Source organism: Aethalodelphis obliquidens, unplaced genomic scaffold (assembly GCF_003676395.1).
Source record: "Aethalodelphis obliquidens isolate GAN/ISIS:26980383/991018 unplaced genomic scaffold, ASM367639v1 scaffold9, whole genome shotgun sequence".
NCBI classification, from domain to species: domain Eukaryota; kingdom Metazoa; phylum Chordata; class Mammalia; order Artiodactyla; family Delphinidae; genus Aethalodelphis; species Aethalodelphis obliquidens.
The window spans coordinates 28,246,636-28,266,143 of record NW_020837953.1 but is presented as its reverse complement, the minus strand read 5'-3'; the positions used below and the strand labels follow the sequence as shown (position 1 = coordinate 28,266,143).

The window sequence follows — 19,508 nt, the reverse complement described above, 5'->3', positions numbered from 1 at the left end:
CTGATTTAATTGGTTTGGGGTATGATCTAAGCATCTGGATTTTTAAAGGCTCCTCAGGTGCTTCTAATGTGCATTCAAGGTTAAAAGTCACGAAGGCCTACACTGTGGTGATGGGGTAAGATCTCTAGCTGGGTTTTATGACCTGGCTTTGCCACTTACTAGCTGGTTGATCTTAGATGTTACATCTCTTTGGACATGTTGCCCCAAATGTGACAAGTGAGATAAAGCATGTAAGCCAAAAAGAACAGTTAAATAGTAAAGGACAACTATCACTGAATAAACAGGAGAAGCCTCTGTGGCTCTCCCAGGAAAGATTAAAACTTTGAGTCTATAGAGCAGTGGTTCTCAAACTTGCATCAGAATCACATGGAGGACTTGTTACACCGGAGTGCTGAACACTCTTTCCCCCAGTTTCTGATTCAGTAGGTCTCAGGCAGAGCTCTTGAGTTTGCATTTCTAGCATGTTCTCAGATGTTGATGATGCTGCAGTTCCAGAGACCACACTTTGAGAATCACTGCTCTAGAGCAGAGTTTCTCAACAGCAACACTAGGGACATTTTGGAGCACCTACTTCTTTGAGCATCCCTGGCCTCTACTCACTAGATGTGCTAGCATCCCTCGAGTTGTGACCATTGAAAATGTCTCCAGACATTGTCAAATGTCCCTTAGGCAGCAAAATTGTGCAGAGTTGAGAACTACTGCTCTAGAGGATATAAATTAAAGAAGAATCTAAGAGTGTAGGTGAGTTGCAGAGGCAAGTGAGGAAAAGAAATTGAAACCTAGAAGAAAGGAGGAATTTGGGATAGCTCAGGGCTTGACATGGAAAGGGTGGGCGCCCACTCAGGGGTTTTTCGAAGGATTATGTGTCTGCGGTATACAGACAATTGACCAGAGGGCAGAGGGCAGGCTCAGAGGTCAGACTTGGCTTTATTTGGTTCCACAGGAATAGTAGCTGTCTTTTAAGTCTGGCCCCTCCTTCCGTCCCGGGACACAGCTGTCAAGCTCTAAAATCTCTTGGAAGAAATCCTGTCCTAACTCAAATGGCCTTCCCCTAAGGCTCAAATGCCTGCAGCCCCAAATTGTTCAGAGCTCTCTCTCTTACCTCTATTTCCCATCCACACCTTGACATCCTTGACACCTTGACACCTTGTTAACATCCCATGTTAACAAGCAGCAGACTTCAGATCTATCAGGAGAAACAAATTACTCTGTAGTTTTGCTGTGAAGAAGCAACTCTGTTAAGAGCCCTGACCTGTCCAAATCCACCTCCCTGACAGTTCAGCTCACAAAACTTAACCACCCAGTGAAAAAAAGATTTGGCTCTTTAAGTGCCAATGGTATTAAGTGCTAGAGACTGGAAGTCATAAAGGGAAATTAACTGAAAACCAGAGATGGCATTACTCATTCGGGAGCAATCTATCTCTCCCAAAGTGAGAATACAATTTGCACCCTCTAGGGATGTTTTATACTCAAATCTTTATTCCCCAGGCTAGGGCCTCTATTCCCTACAAATTCTAAGTGGTGCTGCTATTTCCTGCTAATGGGTTTCTACCCAGCCTTCGAAGAAGGCACTTGGGAGGAGTGAAGAGGCTGAGGTTAGAGGAAAGCCCTTGCAGCCTCCAGGACCTTGGTTCTTCCCAATCATTGCCAACTTCTCAAGGGATTGGTAGGCTTTTAAAAGTGCAGCGTCAAAGTTCAAGCCTTGTTTTACCCCAAGCCAAGAAAGATGAGGGTGTGTGGAAGGGACTGGACTAATTGTGAGGTATGTAGCCCGGGTATTTGTAAGGGATTAGGGAGTGAACTGTGATTGTGATAGAGGTGTGAAAAGTGGCTTGCAAACTATCTTTGGCCAAGTCTCTTCTGGTTAAAGGCATAACCATATCTATAATTATTGCTTAGGTCTGAAATCTGAGTCACCATTCCTTTTGAAGATCTCACTCTACTTAGTAAAGGTTCTAAGCATTCCTGCAGTAAAGGAATGCTATTTCACTTTATTTAACCCAGTCTTTCCTGAACTTATGTGCGCATGGGATCTTTATGCCCAAAGTACCTAAGATACCTGGGAAACAGTGTTCTGTGGAATACACTTTAGGAAACCTCAACCTATAAGATAAATTATAGTACAAGCTCTCCAGCACTTGGCTCCTACTTAATTTGGCCCCATCACTAACCATGCTGAAGTTCTTTTGGTTCATGAAAACACACCAAGCTTTCAAGCTTGTGCCTGCTGTTTGTTAGAATGCACATGTTTTTTGCCTACTGGCAAAGTCCTACTCATTCTCTAAGTCCCAATCTAAGCATAATCAATCTGTGAAACTTCCTTAACTCCCAGGAACAATAAAGTGCTTTCCATTTCCAGTGTAAAGTGAATAAACTTTATACTTTATTCACTGTACTAAAAGTAATTGGTTTGACAGGTTTATCACCCTGCTGGTTCCTTCATTAATGAGTTAAATCTTGGACATGTGCTCACTTAAAACTATCCTCTTTCTTTTATAACTTAAGTAGATGATTCAGTTTGTGAGCTAAAACCAAACAGGTTCAGAACAGGTTGGAGGTGTGAAGACCTCTGTGTTGAGGTAGGAGATTCAGAAAAGACACACTGCGCTCCCCAGTGCCAGATGAGATTCATCAGTGCTGATCTGTGTGCCGGGCAGAGTCACCCCGTGAGCCAGAGTCAGCACCCGTCATGGGGGTAGAAGGCAACTAATAGCATTTCTTAATGCCTGTCAGTTTAAGAAAGACAAGCACAATGATAAAAAAAAGTCTTAGACAATGTCATGGCCCAGCAGCACCAAAACTTTCTCATATTCTTTTTGAGTTGAGTTTGATACAGCATTCCAGCCAATGCTATTGCTACCAGCTGAGAATGCCCCAAATCTGCCCACTTTAGGAAACCAGAGGGTAGGGATTGCTGCTCAGAAAAGTGCTTTTGGCAGGAGGCAGAGTAGACACAGACTATGTTCAGCTTCTTGGAAGTTTAAATGGACTGTATGTATCCCCTGGCCATATCATGCTCTGCTAAGATTTACAGTGGTCAAGCCTCAAAGAAAAGACAGCAATAAATCCAATCCACATGGCTCTTGTAAAAAGGCATCAATTTGGCTTTTAATACAAAATGAGTCAGAGAAACAAAGAAAGAAAATATCATACAAGTTATTGAGTTAAAAAAAAAAAATCCCCAACGAATAAATTTCGGTCACATTCCCTGTCTTCAGCCTAAATTAGGAAACAGGAGACTATGCACCAACCAATGTGTGTCCCTTTGAGGAAGCCTTACTTAGAAAAAAAAAAAAAAAAGGAAAAAAAAAAGTCAATCCCTGAAATCTGGCAGGTGGTTTTTAAGAGGCCACTGTAAGGTTGCCTTAATGATCCTGATGAAATAGGATACTGGGATACTTGTGGTTGCTGGAATATGGCCACCTCCTCCTTGTTTCTTGCTAGTAATGATCTTCATCTGAAGGGAGGATGCTCGCTGGGCATCATTTGATGCCACTTATGCTGTCTGAGGTCTCAGGGTCAAGCAGCCTTGTGGAGTCTTCCATTCCATATCTTCACTGAATCTCTCCCATATATAGTCTCTTGTCACTGGATGCTGAGAGAACTGAGGTGCAAACAACAGAGAAGATAACTGGAAATAATGAAGGCTAAAGGAGACCTGGTGCTCAAGGGCTCTTACGTTAAGAGGCAATTTTGGTATAAAAGAGCAATTGGATTTAGCTTAAATTCCTCTCCTCTTAAACACCATTCACAGGAAACTACAGTATAGTCTGACTTTTCAATCCAAGTCCTCTCAAAACCATGAGGGTGGACTGTGCTATGGGAAATACATTATCAGGGTCTAAATCCTGATGTCCCTTGTCACTCAAACCTTAAGAAAAAGACCTTCTCAGTCATTATAGAAGAGAAGAATCAATGTCTTTGTCAGTCATTTTGTAAACGTGCGTCCGCTTGGAGAAAGTTACGTTTTCTCCTTAAATTCAAAGCTCATTATCTAGTTTAGCTAGCCAATAAAATGTTAAGTTGAAATTTATATCTGAACATTAAGAAACTTTTTTTTTTTTTTGCGGTACGCGGGCCTCTCACTGTTGTGGTCTCTCCTGCTGCGGAGCACAGGCTCCGGACACGCAGGCTCAGCCGCTCTGCGGCGTGTGGGATCTTCCCGGACCGGGGCACGAACCCATGTCCCCTGCATCAGCAGGCGGACTCTCAACCACTGCGCCACCAGGGAAGCCCCGAAACATCATTGTTTTATCCAACTACATCACTGAATCATAGACCTGAAGCAAGTAAACTCAAAAGAACTAGAAATAAACAGACTAACCAACCCCGCTTTGAGGTTAAGAAAATGGATTATTGCTCTTACCCTCACCACTTAGAACAATGGTGAGACTGTCAACGATACCCATAAAGACTGTTTAAAAGGAAATTCACATAAAACAGATGCCCACCTCTGCCTCTGTATTCTTAGGGCTCTTTAGGGAGATTCCCTCACTTTCCCTTTCCCCACAGTCAGGACAGACTTACTGATGGGTTCGTCGGGGTGGAAAGCCACTTCATTGATGGAGCCAGCGTGGCCGGGTAGCTTATACAAGATCCTCCTGCTTGTGGTATCCCACACATACACAAACCTGCAAGGTATCATGAAGAGCAAGGCTAAGGCCTCCCAGAACTGAGGATAGAGGAGAAGCATGGCTTTTTCAGGGAAATGGAAGCAACCCTTTATTTATTCAATCCTTATTTATTGAACTGTGCTCTGACGTTTAGAAACTAGGAATATAGATTTTAAATAAGGCATGGATCCTGCTCTTGAGCAACTAAGTGAAAAAATAGGAATAGCTAAAAATATCAGCATTACTGGTATTTTCAAACACAAGCTTCTGAAATAGGAAAGATCATGGAGAAGAAAGACAAACGTTTTTCCTACAGATCCCACACAGAAATCTTCTTTAAAGAGCACCCAATATAATTAGGGTGTAGTTAACTTCATATGCACCTAGGAATGTCTTAAAGGTAACCCAACTCATGGCAGGTTGCGAGACTAGGCTGTAGATCCACCTGAATTTCTCTGTACTGTATTCAAATCACAGAGCCCACAGGCGGGACAGGACATTTCTGCGATATAAACAAAACCCAAACATACACTTGATCCAAATCTTGCATTGAATTCATGGACAGAAAGAATACTGAATTCTAGCATGGGAAGGGGCCAACAGAAACCAGCTAGTCTAAACTCATTTTACAGAAAAGAAAACTAAGGTACAGTGACTTTTCCAAGGTTACACAGTTCATTAGTGGCTCAGTGGCAGAATTAAAATGAGAACTCTTAATATATTCTGGTATTCTTTCTCTTACCACCCTCAAATACCTTGTGTCCCTTGCCATCCTCCATTCTCCCCCACCCCTGCCAAAAGAAGTTCCTTTGACCCTCAGCCTTGCTTGGGTCATTTTAAACTGAAGGTAAAATAAATAGATATTATCTTCATATGACCATGCAAAGACAATCTGTTGGTAAATTTAAAAGGCTGGTTGTTTTCAAACAGGTTATACCAATTATTTACGTATTTGTTTTGTTCAATCAACACCTAAAAGGGTACACTCATCAGCACTTGATTATAAAATACCTACTTCTGAACAACATTACACTTTTGGTCTAAAATGCAAACAAACAAGAGCTTATTAATTACACTGTTTAGCTCACAAGGGCTAGGCTCTGTAGGAACTAAATAAAAGTTCCATGCAAGGTGGAAGAGAAGGAACCCCATCTGTCTAGAGACTCCCTGGCTCTCATGCTCATATTTTCCTCAGTGTCTTCTTTCTTGCCATAACTGTCCTCATTAATCCATCTACAGCTATGTGGCCTACTGAAAAAGTGTATAAGTTCTGGGTTCAAGTCTCAATGCAACTATTTAATAGTTAAATAACCTTAGACATTCATTTAACTTCTCTGAGCTTCTCTTTCCTTAGTCAAATGATGGAGTAATGATGGAGACAATGTTGATCTCACAGCTTTGTTGAGAGAAATAATGAAATAATGTATGCAAAGTGCCTGGCACAGAGAATTAATGATAGCTATTGTTATGATGAATAAATAAACGAGCAAAACAGAATCACATGAAATCAACAGGCTGAATATGAATAAATCACTCACAACAGAGAGACTGACCACTCTTCTCGTAGTCCTTGATAGGAACTGTTGAAGGGTTTCAAATCTGAACATGAGGAGGTAGGTGAATTGCAAGTAGGGAGGAGAAATTTGCCAAATTCAGGCCAAGCTGAAAAGCAGTTTTCTGAGAAGGAACAATACATTTTCCAGGCACATAAAAGCCAGCAAAACCCCAGCTCCAAGGGTTTACTTTGAGGCCTCACTCTGCATGGCTGCCGATTAGATGCTAAATTTAGAGGGGTTCCTTATCCTTTCCTTACTCTGGCATGGCAACATTTGGGAGGAACCAGGCTCCTTACGTAACAGCGCTGCTTGTTGACTTGGGGCTAATTGGTGAGGTGGCCGGTGAAATGTGGCCAACCCTCAGCAGGTAGACATACAGGCTCTTCCTAGACCAGAGCCATGCTTCCACATGTAAGGTTTAAAGGAACAGTGGGGAGGGAAAGAGGGAAGAGAGGACACTGAAAGTTAGAAAGGACCAATGTCAGAAACAAACTGCTCAGAAGAAAAGCTAGGCAGATATCATTTAAAAGCTTAATTACATAGGAAAGATATATCTCTGCTGAAAATCATGTAAAAATACTTAGAATGGTTCTTACTCTGTCAGAATGTAAGACATCTTAGGCTGTGGGCCTGTTTTTCAAGGTCTTTAGAAACCTAGCAACTGAAAATCCCTTAGATTCCCTCTTCAGGGCAGCTTGCTAAACCACCAGGACTCAAACCAGCAATGTGGCATGGTTTTACCTGTGCCCTTTTCCCCCCATAAAATACTCAAATACTTGTCCATTTTTCCTGGCATTAAACATGCCAGGGAAAGAAAGTGGACTCTGGAATCTTCAGGTATGTTCAGCATTGTTCACAAGTCAGAAAGGGTGGGACAGACCAAAGTGAGGTTTCTTTATGGTTGTGCTAGAGCCCCAAATAGGAGAAAACTCTGGCACATGCTGAAAGCCCAAGCTAGCCTAGGAAAGGCTTCATGCTTATAGGATGGTGCCTGTTTTAGTCAGGTAGCAGGAAAATCTCTAAGGGGGGGAGAAAGATGGGGTTAAGCTAAAAAGGGTTAAGACACCTCCCATTGGGAGCTAAACCTAGAGTCTGCCATCAGAGGGCCTCATCATTCTTTACCATTCCACATTTGCAGCCCTAGGCACTTGGACACCCCTACTCAACCTCTGACTCCCAATTATAGGTCACCACAGACATGTCAAATACAACAGCATCGGAATGAAGAATTCTCTCCCTTCTGTTTCTCATTCATCACCTAATTCCTCAGGCAGTTTAAATTGATAGTTAAAGCTTCACAGTCTCTTAATTCAGCTCAGGGTTGGAAAATACCTAGCCCACATGCTGCCATACCCCTCACTTAGCAATCTTGACACTTTTCCCATTGAACCCAGACCCAGCTCTGAATCATCCCCAACATAGGCAGCCATTACCAATAGATGAGCTGATATGCAGGGCAAAATTTGACTACCATCCTTGAGCTAGGAATTTATTCATGTAATATTCACTAGCTGCTTACTCATTCAGAGATGAGTAAGACTCATTTACTGACCTCTAGGAGCATATAATTTAGTAGGGGTGCCCCACTATGTTTGTCTTACTGTAAGATGTAACAAACGTTAATAAAGGTTAGATGTATACAGTGTGACTACAAGCCAGAACAAAGAGCAATTAGTAATGCTTGAGAGGTAAGGGAAGGAGAGAGCCAGGAAAGTTTATAGATATAACATAGGTGATTACTGGAGAGATATAGGAGTTTGGATAATGGAGAAGAGGAGATATAAGAGAGAAGCCTGGAGGCATAAGGGATGTAAGAACAGGGAAAGTTCCATGTGAGTGAAGCATTGTGGTGATGGTGGGGGAGGAGTACACAATATGTATCTGAATGAACTGAAGCACGGCAGAAGAATCTCATGAGGGAAACTGGAGCCAGATTAGGAGTTTGAATTTTACTTTGATGGCAAAGGGAATCCAATAACCAAAGAAACTGTTCACACTCCAGGTATAAAATGTATCCAGAGAGGGCAGAAATGATGTGTTTGTTCACATGATCCTTAAACTCTTCAGACCGCACATGACTTCATCTCTGAGTACAGCTATAACTCTCTGTCTGCTATAGCTCAGTATCTGCACTTAATGTATTAAACATGAGAAGATACCTGCACGGCTACATCATTCTTTACCTCATGCCCAGTAATCCTTACCTGTCGGCTGAGCCAGCTGCTATCTTGCTTCCATCAGGTGACCAAGAACATCTCAGAAGATTCTATAATGATGAATAAGCAGGAATCCAATGAATATAATAATGCCCCAAACCCCTCTTTATTAGACTACAGCATCACTAAGAGACTTTAAATTTCCTGAGTTTTTTCTTGGCTGTGCCAGACGGCTTGTGGGATCTTAGTTCCCCGACCAGGGATCGAACCTGTGCCCCTACAGTGGAGGCATGGAGTCCTAACCACTAGACCACCAGGGGATTCCCCCTCTTAAATAGAGTTTTAATTATTCTCCTCAGCATATAATCAATAATTATCTTATATTCTGTGGCCCAAGACAGCCTAATTTGATATATTTCAAACCATATAAAAACCAGCTGTAGAAACTGCTTAATTTACAGTAAATTAAGAGTGGACCTGGCAACAAAATTTTATTCTGCCTACACATGGAGGCTCCCCTTGCTCCTTTATCTTGATCCTCATTAAATTTTTTGTTTATATTATAGGAAAATAAAAATAAAACCAATTCTAACAAAAGATAAAATTTGATTTATAAAGTGAAAATGAATTTTAATGGGTTCTCAAAAGAAAAATATTAGTCTATATTAACAAACTATCTGGAGGAAAAGCTTTTTTGAAGAGCTGACCTGGGATTTGAGAGTTTAGAAAAAATTTCTGTCTCTCAGAACTTGGCCTGTGGTGCTTACTGAGGGAAGGGATGTATTCTCAGGGCTCTAATAGCTGGTCACTGGGAGGGTGAGGGAGGCCATCTGGATAATAGCCATGGGAATCTGAGTCCCATATGGAACACTGATCTATGAGGGTCAAAGTTCCCAAGGAATTAAAAAGATAGGAGTGTCTTGTTGAAGCCCGAAGTCCTAAATTTGAGGGGGGCCCCATCACTATCTATCTATGTGATTGCCTTCTTGCCTATGCTTCTGTTAGTTTTATTTCTGGCAAGAACAGTTTTGATGCAGAACAGTGTTACTAGAATGCAGCCCCTTCTCAGTAGAGCTGTTGTTCCTTATCCTTAGCACCATCCTAAATGTTTCTTTGAATCAAATGGACAGTAAAATTCCTCTGCCATGAAGAACTCACCTTTTCAAAGTTGTGCACATTTCCTTGAAATATCTTCACACACCTTTCTTTGGGAGCAAATGGCCGGACATCCCAGACCCGCACTGCAAATTCAAACAAACAAAGCAAAACAGCTATCAGCCAGGGGCCTCCTGAGAACCCAGCTGAAATCAGTATCATGTCAATGATAGATGCTGTTTCCTGGGTGGAGAAAGACCAACATGATACACTGCTACCTGACAAGGCTTTTTTATTTTTCTAATGGGAACGAAATGCATCCAAGTTCTATTAACAGGGACTAAGGACACAGAGGAAAACTGAGAAGGTAGGAAGGGAAAATATCAAACACATTGCTGGGGATCTGCAACAGAAAGTAGTTGGGTGTGATACTGATTTCAACAAAACATTCTGCAAATGATTCCTCTGCCAACCCCAAGAGTCACATCTAGCAAAGTTTCAATATGACAATCTAAATACCACTGACTACTGTGACAATCAATCTATAAAAATCAAACTCAGGACTAACCTTTTCTAATTTTGCTCATAGGAGAAACTGACAACTACCAAACTACCAAGAATTAGAAAAAGTGAACTTTGATTCCAATTCTAGCTCTGCTGTATATATGGGGGATATCAGGAAAATAGTGAGGTTCTTTGTGTTTTGGTCGCCTTTATAAAACGAGAATACCACTTGCTCTTTTTTAAAAAATAAGAATATTTTAAGGGTCAAATAAAATGATACATGTGAAAGAGCTCTAAAAGATTGGCAGCAATAAACAAAACAATAAAAACAAAAAAATTTGTTATTTTATTGTATAGCTATAACAAGAGATTCTTATTTTTATTTTAATAACCATTTAGGGAATCTCATCTTTCCTTACTATGCACAAAGCTAGAATTAGACAATGGCAAATCTATTGAAATAGGATATAAACACCCACAGTAAGCAGTGGCCACAGCCATTGTTAACTAAAGCTAAACCTACAGTGGAATTTGAGTGATGTCATTTTATTTGACTGTGAAAAAACAACAATCCTTGAAGTCAAACAGGTATAAAAAGGTGAGGCTATGCATGAAAGTTTGCTATTCAGCTGAGAATACAGTCAGAAGGTAAGGATGTTCATTCATTCAAGTATTAATTGAGCACCCATTGAGTGCTAGGCACAGTTTTCATTACAAAATGTCAGTGAAAACATTTTCATCTATCAGAGGGGCAGTTCCAAACTCTCCCAATATTAAGCATATAATCCAACAGGTCATCTTTCTTTTTTGCTATAGTAAACCCACCCTCCCATCCAACAATTCAAAAATAAGCAAAGAAAGGACAAGTGTCTGTGTAAATCCAGAATATTGAGGTGTTTTAATGAGGACCTCTTGTCACATAGGGAAGGGAAGATAGACTGGCAGAAAGAGCACAACTGAGATATCAATAGGTCTACTGATCATCTGAGCTTGGTACTCTTTGAAAATGCTTGAGAACTGCCTTGGATGGATCTCCAGACTCATCTTCCTCAGTAAACTAATCACTATTAGTTTTTTGTACACCGCTTGAATCCATAGCCTTGGATTCATAACATACCAGAGCTGAAATGGGCCTTAAAAGTAAAGTCCAGGTCTCTTATATTATCAGTATAGAAACTGATGCCCAGAGAGGACAAATGCTATGTGCAAAGTTGCTCAGGGATTAGATGGCAGATCGGGGACTAGAATCCTGGCCTCTTGACCATCTCTTCTAAAGTTTTTTCCTTTTCTTCCTTTTATTTTTTTTTCTTTTCTTTTTTATGCCCCTGCCTCCTCCCCTCAAAAGTCAATTTTAAAAGGTTACATATTCCAAGGTATTTAAGATATAGTTCCAACAGAAAAACACAAGCTCTGCAGCAAGAGTTGTGCTGTCTCAAGATAAGCAGGCTTCACAGTCCAGGCAATTCAAAATTGACTCACTATCGCCCCCAAACTGACTGTTCACTGGCAATTTAGAGAATCTAAAGAAGTCATATGGAAACAAAAGCATTTTGTAGGTTTGCATGTACCTCTATCAGTTAGATAATGAAAATGACTCCTGCAAAGTTAAGACAGCCGCACACATAAGGCAGTGGTGGTTGTGACACGCAGAACGAGTCGCTTAGTAATGTCAGGGTCGGTTTTTTCTTACGCTTCTGCTTAAAATATGAGCACTTTCTTGTTCCAAATAATTTTTACTAAAACCTAAAATAAGAATAAACTACATAAGGACTAAAATTCTACTGAGATGACCATGATTTAAACAAAAATCACTGGAGGTTAATGGGGAAGGCACTAAAGAAAGAACAACATGGTGCCTGCTTCTATTTACCCACTGCCTTTCAGAGTCTTTATATACCACCGTGTTAACAAGGAACTGATTTCAAACTACAGTCTATACAGACCAATTTCTACGTAACACTATTTTTAAAAGCTAAAAAATGTTCAACTTCAACTGCTGAAATTCAGAGATATCAGTTCATCAGAAATGCCTAAAGCATCCTCTGAACTCCTTTGTCCCTGATCACAACAGAAGTAAAAAAGTAAAAGGTTTCCCCTAGGCCCAGATATCACATGTCCCTTAGGATCTATCTCACCAAGCAGGCAGGGAACAAATTTATTTACTTTCTTCCCTATCCACTGACTAAACATTTAAAAAAATTACTTCCCAACTGGTGTCTTATAATGCAGTATGCTGGACATGTAGACATTGGTCTTTCTGTTCAGGCTTTTATACTTTGGGAGCAGCAGGTTCACTCCTGATGTCTTTGACATCATTGTTTTGGCCCATCAGATAAAATTCTTTGTTGGGAACAAGACTGACAAAATGAGCAAGGTGGCTGGACATGGCATAAAAAGGCAGAAATTGCAGCTATATCCCAGGCATCTTCTTGGTTGAAGACATGCACCTCGAGCTTTTTGAAATGGTCATCTGTTATGTCATCAGCTCAGGAAAATAGCAAGAGCAAATTCCAGCATTGCCTTTTCCTGGGCAGGGAGGTCAGACTTTCTCTTTCCAGAGTTCACACAGACCTGGTCAGAGAGCACTGGGTTCTTTGAGAAGACCCTGTACCGGGCACTGTGGACAACCACGCTATAAGAGCACCTGTCAGCCAGGCTGGTTACCACAATGATGAGTTCCTTGTCAGCTTTGCTGAGCTGGCCTGTTTCCTTGTTACAGATGGCACTGTAGTAAGCAAAGAAGGCTCTGAATTCCAATGGCCGGTGACACAACACTTAAATACATTTGTTAAAAATCCTGTCTTCTTTTCTATCTCCTCCATGAGCTCTACAATATCAAAAGGCAGGTCCTCTTTGTAGTGAATCGGGCAACGGCTGATGGGTTTGGACTTCTCTTCTGCTGAGTCTCATAAAGGTGCAAGTTCAGGGTCATCATAGGCAACTTTTTCCAAAACCTATTTGTCACAGGCAAAGAAGAGACATCTGCCTCACAACGCCGAGGCGGCAAAGCATCGACATGGTGGCATGTGGCGTGGAGGCCAGGCTGCCTTCCCGCGCACCCAGCCCTCTGGGCCTAAAGTTTTTTCTATTACAACCTGTTTTCCTAATTGTCCTGGTGGACACCTGCAAGCCATCCTGGACTCTTTCCTTGGACCCTCATTTACCCAGCACACATTTCTAGTTTCTAATGCCCACTTTCTTTAGGGTCTACAGTGACTGGGCACTGGGAGAGCTTTCCTTTCCAAAGTTACCTGTATTGTCCATTGCATTGGACAAGAGGTAAGAGCCTTCAGAGCTTAAACTCAGGCCAGTCACTGAATCTGCATGGCCTCTCATCGTGTAGGTCAGCTTATTTTGGCGCAGGTCCCAGACCTGCAAAACAAAACAAGGCAGCACTCCCAGAAAATCAAATTGTGAACAGCAAAGAAATAGTTATTAAAGAGTCAACTGCCTGGGAAAATTAGTATGCCTTCTTAATCTGCCTCTGGGCCAAGCATTACTTTACCACAAAATATAGGATTTCTACCAAAGAAGAAAAAACTCTTGCCTTTCTAACACAGAGTCAAAGTTACTAAGTTTGACTAGAAAAATATGAACTAATGAATGTCAAATATTAAGATCAAGTTTAACAAAAAATAATAGAATTTAAAGAGGTTATTTTCAATTCATAACAAAATATATTCGGAATTAAAAAACAAAATAGCATTTAAAACACTTAAACTATGATTCTTAGCAACTAAAAATAAACTATTATAACTATATAAAAACAAGTAAACAAGTCATTTGAAAAAGGCATTATGATTGCATGTAAAATGCATATAACAAGGTAATATGCAAAAATACAGAGGCTTAAAATTTTTCATTTAACGTCATAACATGTATACAATGGAAAAGCATATTTATTAAAAGAAAAATAAATTGTAGGTTCACTGTTCCCTGTGTAGGAAAGGTAAGAGAAATAGTTCAGCTGAAAATAACCTAATGTCAGACAGAAAAAATAAATTGTTCATTAAGTTATGGCTCATAAACACACTGTAACACTATGAGCTCTCATGCTAGCATTCGAAGAGCAGAGTGGAAGGAGTGAGCATTTAGGGTCAGACCGAACCAGTCTTTGCAACTTAAGAGTTATGTATCACTGGGCCACTAACCCTCTCTGAGCCTGTTTCTGGTCTGTAAGATGGGGATAACATTTACTTATGGCTGTTGTGAGGATTACAAATAGAATGCCTAGTACACAGCAGGCCCAATAATAATTGGTAGCTATTATTAAGCAACTCATACAAATATTCTGAAGATCAAAATGTAAAAATGTTTATAAAATAATCTATTATTAAGCAAAGAAGGAAAATACAAAACAGTATATTTACATAGACTGAAACTATGTAAAAAATATATTAAAGGCAATAGAAATAGTCTGGAATGTCATATGGAAAAAGAACAGCAATTTTGTTAAGGTCATTGTTATTATATAAAATTTCATCCAAATTCGATTCAGTACTGACACATAGTTTTTCTAAATGAAACAATTTTCTGCTGTCCCTTTAAGCAAGGCACCTTCCTCATCTAGAAATGAGTTTGATGTTGTATGTCAAAGCAATACATAAGGCAGACAACTCCACTTTCCCCATCAATAATTCATGTGTGGAACCCAACACACTTCATATACAACCATTTTTGTGTCAGGATGTTTGTTGCCTCAATAATTAGGGAAGCTTGAAGTGGCTGACATTTTTTTGTTCAAGCTATTGTTCCTTCTCTTCAGAGAAGGCATTGTTGAAATCTTTAGCTTTTTAGGAGAGAATGTAATTCATCATCCCTCACAACACCTGGGTGCTCCTTCCAGACTTTCCTCTTTGAGGCCTGCACATGCTGTTTTGCAGAGCCAAAACGTATCTGGGATTTGCCAAAGAAGAGTGAGTAGGGCACTAATTTAAGCAAAATATTTTGCAGATGTCCTAATCAGCTGTTCAGTGAATGTTTGGGCATCTGATTAGTGGCAGGCGCTGCTGGAGATAAAAGAGATGTTGTCCCTGTTCTCAAGGAGCTAAAAAAGTGATGAGAGGCCTGGAAAGGGGGCAGTAGCCAAGACAGCAGAGGGATTAATGTTCCCATGGTACATGGATGGGAGGGAGAAAGGGAAGGTTTCACAGACTTGAGCAGGATATGGACAAAGGAGATTTTTGTTTGTTTATTTGTTTGCCGTACCACGCAGCTTGTGGGATCTTAGTTCCCTAGCCAGGGTTGGAACCTGGGCGCATGGCAGTGAGAGCGCAGAGTCCTAACCACTGGACCACCAGGGAATTCCCAAGAGGTTGTTGGGTTTTTTTAAAAAAATTATTTATTTAATTTATTTATTTTTGGCTGCGTTGGGTCCTCGTTGCGCATGGGCTCACTCCAGTGGCGGTGAGCGGGGGCCACTCTTTGTACGGTGCGTGGGCTTCTCATTGCGGTGGCTTCTCTTGTTGTGGAGCACGGGCGCTAGAGCGCAGGCTCAGTAGTTGTGGTGCACAGGTTTAGGTGCTCAGCTGCAAGTGGGATCTTCCCGGACGAGGGATCGAACCCGTGTCTCCTGCACTGGCAGGCGGATTCCTGAACCACAGCGCCACCAGGGAAGCCCCTAAGAGGTATTTTTTATTTAGACAAAACAGAAGGGTATTCCCAGGCAAAGATAATGCATGAAAGCAGAGAGGCATGAAAAAATTACTGGGTTGTAGGGAATTAGGCAAAGAGAGGCAGCAGACAATGCTTGAGTGATAGGCAGGCAAAGGGCAGCTCATGAAAGGTTCTGAATGACTGGATTGGATTTGATCTCCCTCACTGGGGAGCCACAGAAGGGTTCAGAGTAGTGGAATGAGTTGGCCAGATTCCAGAAAGATCCTTCTGGCCCAGATAATCGGAAAGGATGAGAGCAGAGGCGGGAAAATCTATCTTTACCCACTACTTTAAAAAAAATCATCAACTAAACTCCCATTCTGACTAGAGCTCAGGATTACAAGCAATGCCAAAGAATTGCCAATCAGATCTTCAAGTCATTAAGAAGAAGCGCATTTTCTTCTTTTATTCATTTTCCTCTGACTCCACAATTCTATGCCCAGGAAGAAAATCCCAAGAGGTTGGCAGGAACAGTATATTTGCTCACAAACATATAGAGAATTTGCTCACTCCAGATTTTAAAAGGGGCTTCCATTCCCTGTTTGCTCCCCCCCTTTCTCAGAATAGGCAGTGTATCTGAGAGACAGAAGCAAACAAAAACCAGGCTAGTCAGGAGTACTTCCTAATGTAGTAAGGCAGTAGGGATTTGTCAAGCAAATGCTCAAGGCTGGTAAGCCCCTGACTGCTTAAAAGGGTACTTGTTAACTGACTAGAGGCAATTTGATAGAGGCAATTTGCAAGGGACATGGGTTGGGTTCAAGCCCGGGCCATAGCTACTGAAGCCCACACTCCGCAACGAGAAGCCTGCGCACCACAACGAAGAGTAGCCCCCGCTCGCCACAACTAGAGAAAGCCCGCACGGAGCAGCGAAGACCCAACGCATGCATGCATGCATGCATACATACATACATAAATATTTTTAAAAAGAGTCTTTCTGGGTCCAAGGGCAGTTACTCACTCCTAAGCATGTCAGAACAGGATGTTGTTAAATAGGGAGAAGACTGAAATTCTATGGTCTCACATCTCTCAAGCACACCCCTTAGTTATACAAGAGCAAAATGAAGCCAAATAGCTATAGCAACCTGATTTCAAATTATTAACTACTGTCGCCAAAAAACAATCTGGCGACCTGTATCCAAAATGTGAAACATCCTTATATTTGTTAACACATTAATTTTCATCTAGAAATCTATTCTGAGAAAGTAACTAAATATGGAAAAAGTTTCACACACAAATATGTTGGATACAGCAGCATAATTTGTGATAGTGATACATATGAAACAGACTAAATGTTCAGTATATTGATTGCTGCTTACTACATTATGGAATATTCTAAAAATAAAATATCTAGAATATTCTAATATTCTAGATGATGGTAGCTGACATGTGCTGAACACTTACTATGTAACTGCCATGTTGCTAAGAATATTATATTTTTTACCTCATTTAATCCATGTAACAACTGTATGAGGTAGGCTGATTATTCCCATTTAGAGATAAGAAATGGAAACTCAGAGAGGTTAAATAACTTTCTTAAGATAACATAGCTAGGAATTAAGTGGCAGAATCAGAAAAATGATCCTAAGTTCTGGGGATGTTATGTACATCATGGTGACTGAAGTTAACAATACTGCATTGTATATTTGAAAGTTGCTAAGAAAATAGATCTTATCACTAAGAAAAAAGTGCTAAGAAAAAAGTTCTTATCACAAGAAAAAATATTCTAACAATGTGAAGTGATGGATGTTAACTAGACTTCTAAAGTTACTCATTTTGTGTTATATAAGTCATTATGCTGTATACTGAAAACTAATACAGTGTTATAAGTCAATTATATCTCAATAAAACTAGAGAAAAAAAGAAACAGAAAAATGATCCTAACTACAACGCTAAGAAGAAAATAAGATAAGAGTGATGTGATGGAGAGCAACTAGAAGGAGGGCCTAGTTTCATCTAAGAAATCCTCTCTACAGATATGTCTGAGCTGACATTTGAAGACAAGACTAAGCCAGCCATGGCAATATCTAGTGTCGGGGGTTCCAGACAAAGTAGTAGCTATATGTTACTAAGTGAAAAGAGCATCATATAAAATTTTATCTGAACATTAAGACATTTACATACAGAACACTATGGCACAGAAAGAGACTGAGAGGAAATAAACTGAAATATCAAGAGTGACTAAATCTGAATGATGAGACTACGAGTGACTTTTTTTCTATTTTTATTTTTTCTAAACTTTCTTCAATGAACAAATGATCATTTTTACTACTAAAAACATTTAAATTGTAATAAATAATTTTATCTCAATTTTTAATAATTTTATTCCCAATAAAGTTGATTTATTAACCATACATTTAAATGCATTTTTACATCTCTGCAAAACTTTTAAGGAAAGCCTACCCTGATTTTTAGCTTGGAAAATAAGACATGCTGTAAACAGCACACAAACACGGAGTTCCCAATGCTGACAAGAGAACGTAATGATCCAGAGCAGGTACATGATAAGAATGCTTGAGTTTTTAGAATACTGTGTGCATTTCTAATAAAAAAAAAAAAATCCCTGAAAATGAGCACTGGCAGAAAAACTTGAACGTTTGTGGACAGAATAATGACTTTTTAGTTTAGAAAGATAAAGACTACAAAGCTATGATATGATCCAACAACCCCACTCCTGGGCATACATCAGGAGAAAACTCTAATTTGAAAAGATACATGCACCCAATGTTCACAGCAGCACCATTTACAACAGCCAAGACATGGAAGCAACCTAAATGTCCATCAACAGATGAATGGATAAAGAAAATGTGGTATATTATATAATGTAATATTACTCAACCATAAAAAGAATGAAATAATGCCATTTGCAGTAACATGGATGGACCTAGATATTATCATACTAAGTGAAGTAAGTCAGAAAGGGAAAGACAAATACCATATGATACATCACTTACATGTGGAATCTAAAATATGACACAAATGACCTTATTTACAAAACAGACTCACAGACACAGAAAACAAATTTATGGTTACCAAAGGGGACAGGGAGTTGGGGAGGGATAAATTAGGAGTTTGGGATTAGCAGATATAAACTACTATATATAAAATAAACAACAAAGGTCCTACTGTACAGCACAGGGAACTATACTCAATATCCTGTAATAAGCCATAATATAAAAGAATGAGAAAGAATATATATGTACAACTGAATTACTTTGCTGTATACCAGAAACTAGCACAACACTGTAAATCAACTATATTTCAATTAAAAAAAAAAAAAGTTACAAAGCTATGATGTAGAGTTATCAATTGCCGTACTCATGGGACTATATTTATATATTACTCATATTTGAGATATATTTGGATTTCAGAAAAAAATTGGTATATATCAAAAGACAAAGACTGAGATTAGCTATCTGAAAAAAAGCTGATCCTAAGAGAAGGTATAACATATAACGTGTGTCTGAGAAGACATGGAAAACCTTCAAAACCTGAAAAGGGACTCAGTTCCCTTCAGGACTATAGTACAACTGAATATATTTGTTTATAAAACGCCCTGGAACAGTCTACACAAAGAGCCCGGAATAAGCCACACTACTTGTGGTAAGAAGACATTACTGACACAAGAGTATTAGGCTAGTCTATCCCCACAGTAGATATGAAAAGATCAAATTCTCATAGTTTAAATTTAAAAAGCCAGTCTCAAAAGGTTACATATTGTATGATTCCATTCATATGAAATTCTAGAATAGGAAGTATAGGACAAGGAACATTATCAATGGTTGGTAGGGGTTAGGGATGGGCAGAGAGTTTGACACAGAGGAGTATTATGAAGATTTTTGGGGTGATGGAAATTGTTCTGTACTGTTTGTGGTAGTTACATGAATCTGCACAAGCATTAAAATTCATAGAACTGTACACTAAAAAAAGGT

General features: G+C 39.8%; 1 protein-coding gene across 2 annotated transcripts in view; it reads right to left on the bottom strand.

The window, feature by feature from the left end:
• Positions 1–3,081: 3,081 nt before the first annotated feature.
• SNRNP40 (small nuclear ribonucleoprotein U5 subunit 40) overlaps positions 3,082–19,508 on the bottom strand; it is a 37,293-nt gene continuing 20,866 nt past the window's right edge. Inside the window, exons 6-10 of one of the 2 annotated variants that reach the window (XM_027109365.1) lie at positions 13,176–13,296; positions 9,484–9,566; positions 8,374–8,435; positions 4,528–4,631; positions 3,082–3,604 (exon numbers count right to left, since the gene is read on the bottom strand). In XM_027109365.1, the coding sequence (XP_026965166.1) occupies positions 3,555–3,604; positions 4,528–4,631; positions 8,374–8,435; positions 9,484–9,566; positions 13,176–13,296 (420 nt within the window). In that variant the 3' untranslated portion in view covers positions 3,082–3,554. Of the gene's footprint in view, positions 3,605–4,527; positions 4,673–8,373; positions 8,436–9,483; positions 9,567–13,175; positions 13,297–19,508 lie in introns of those variants that run through there. The other variant, XM_027109366.1, reaches the window with a different exon arrangement.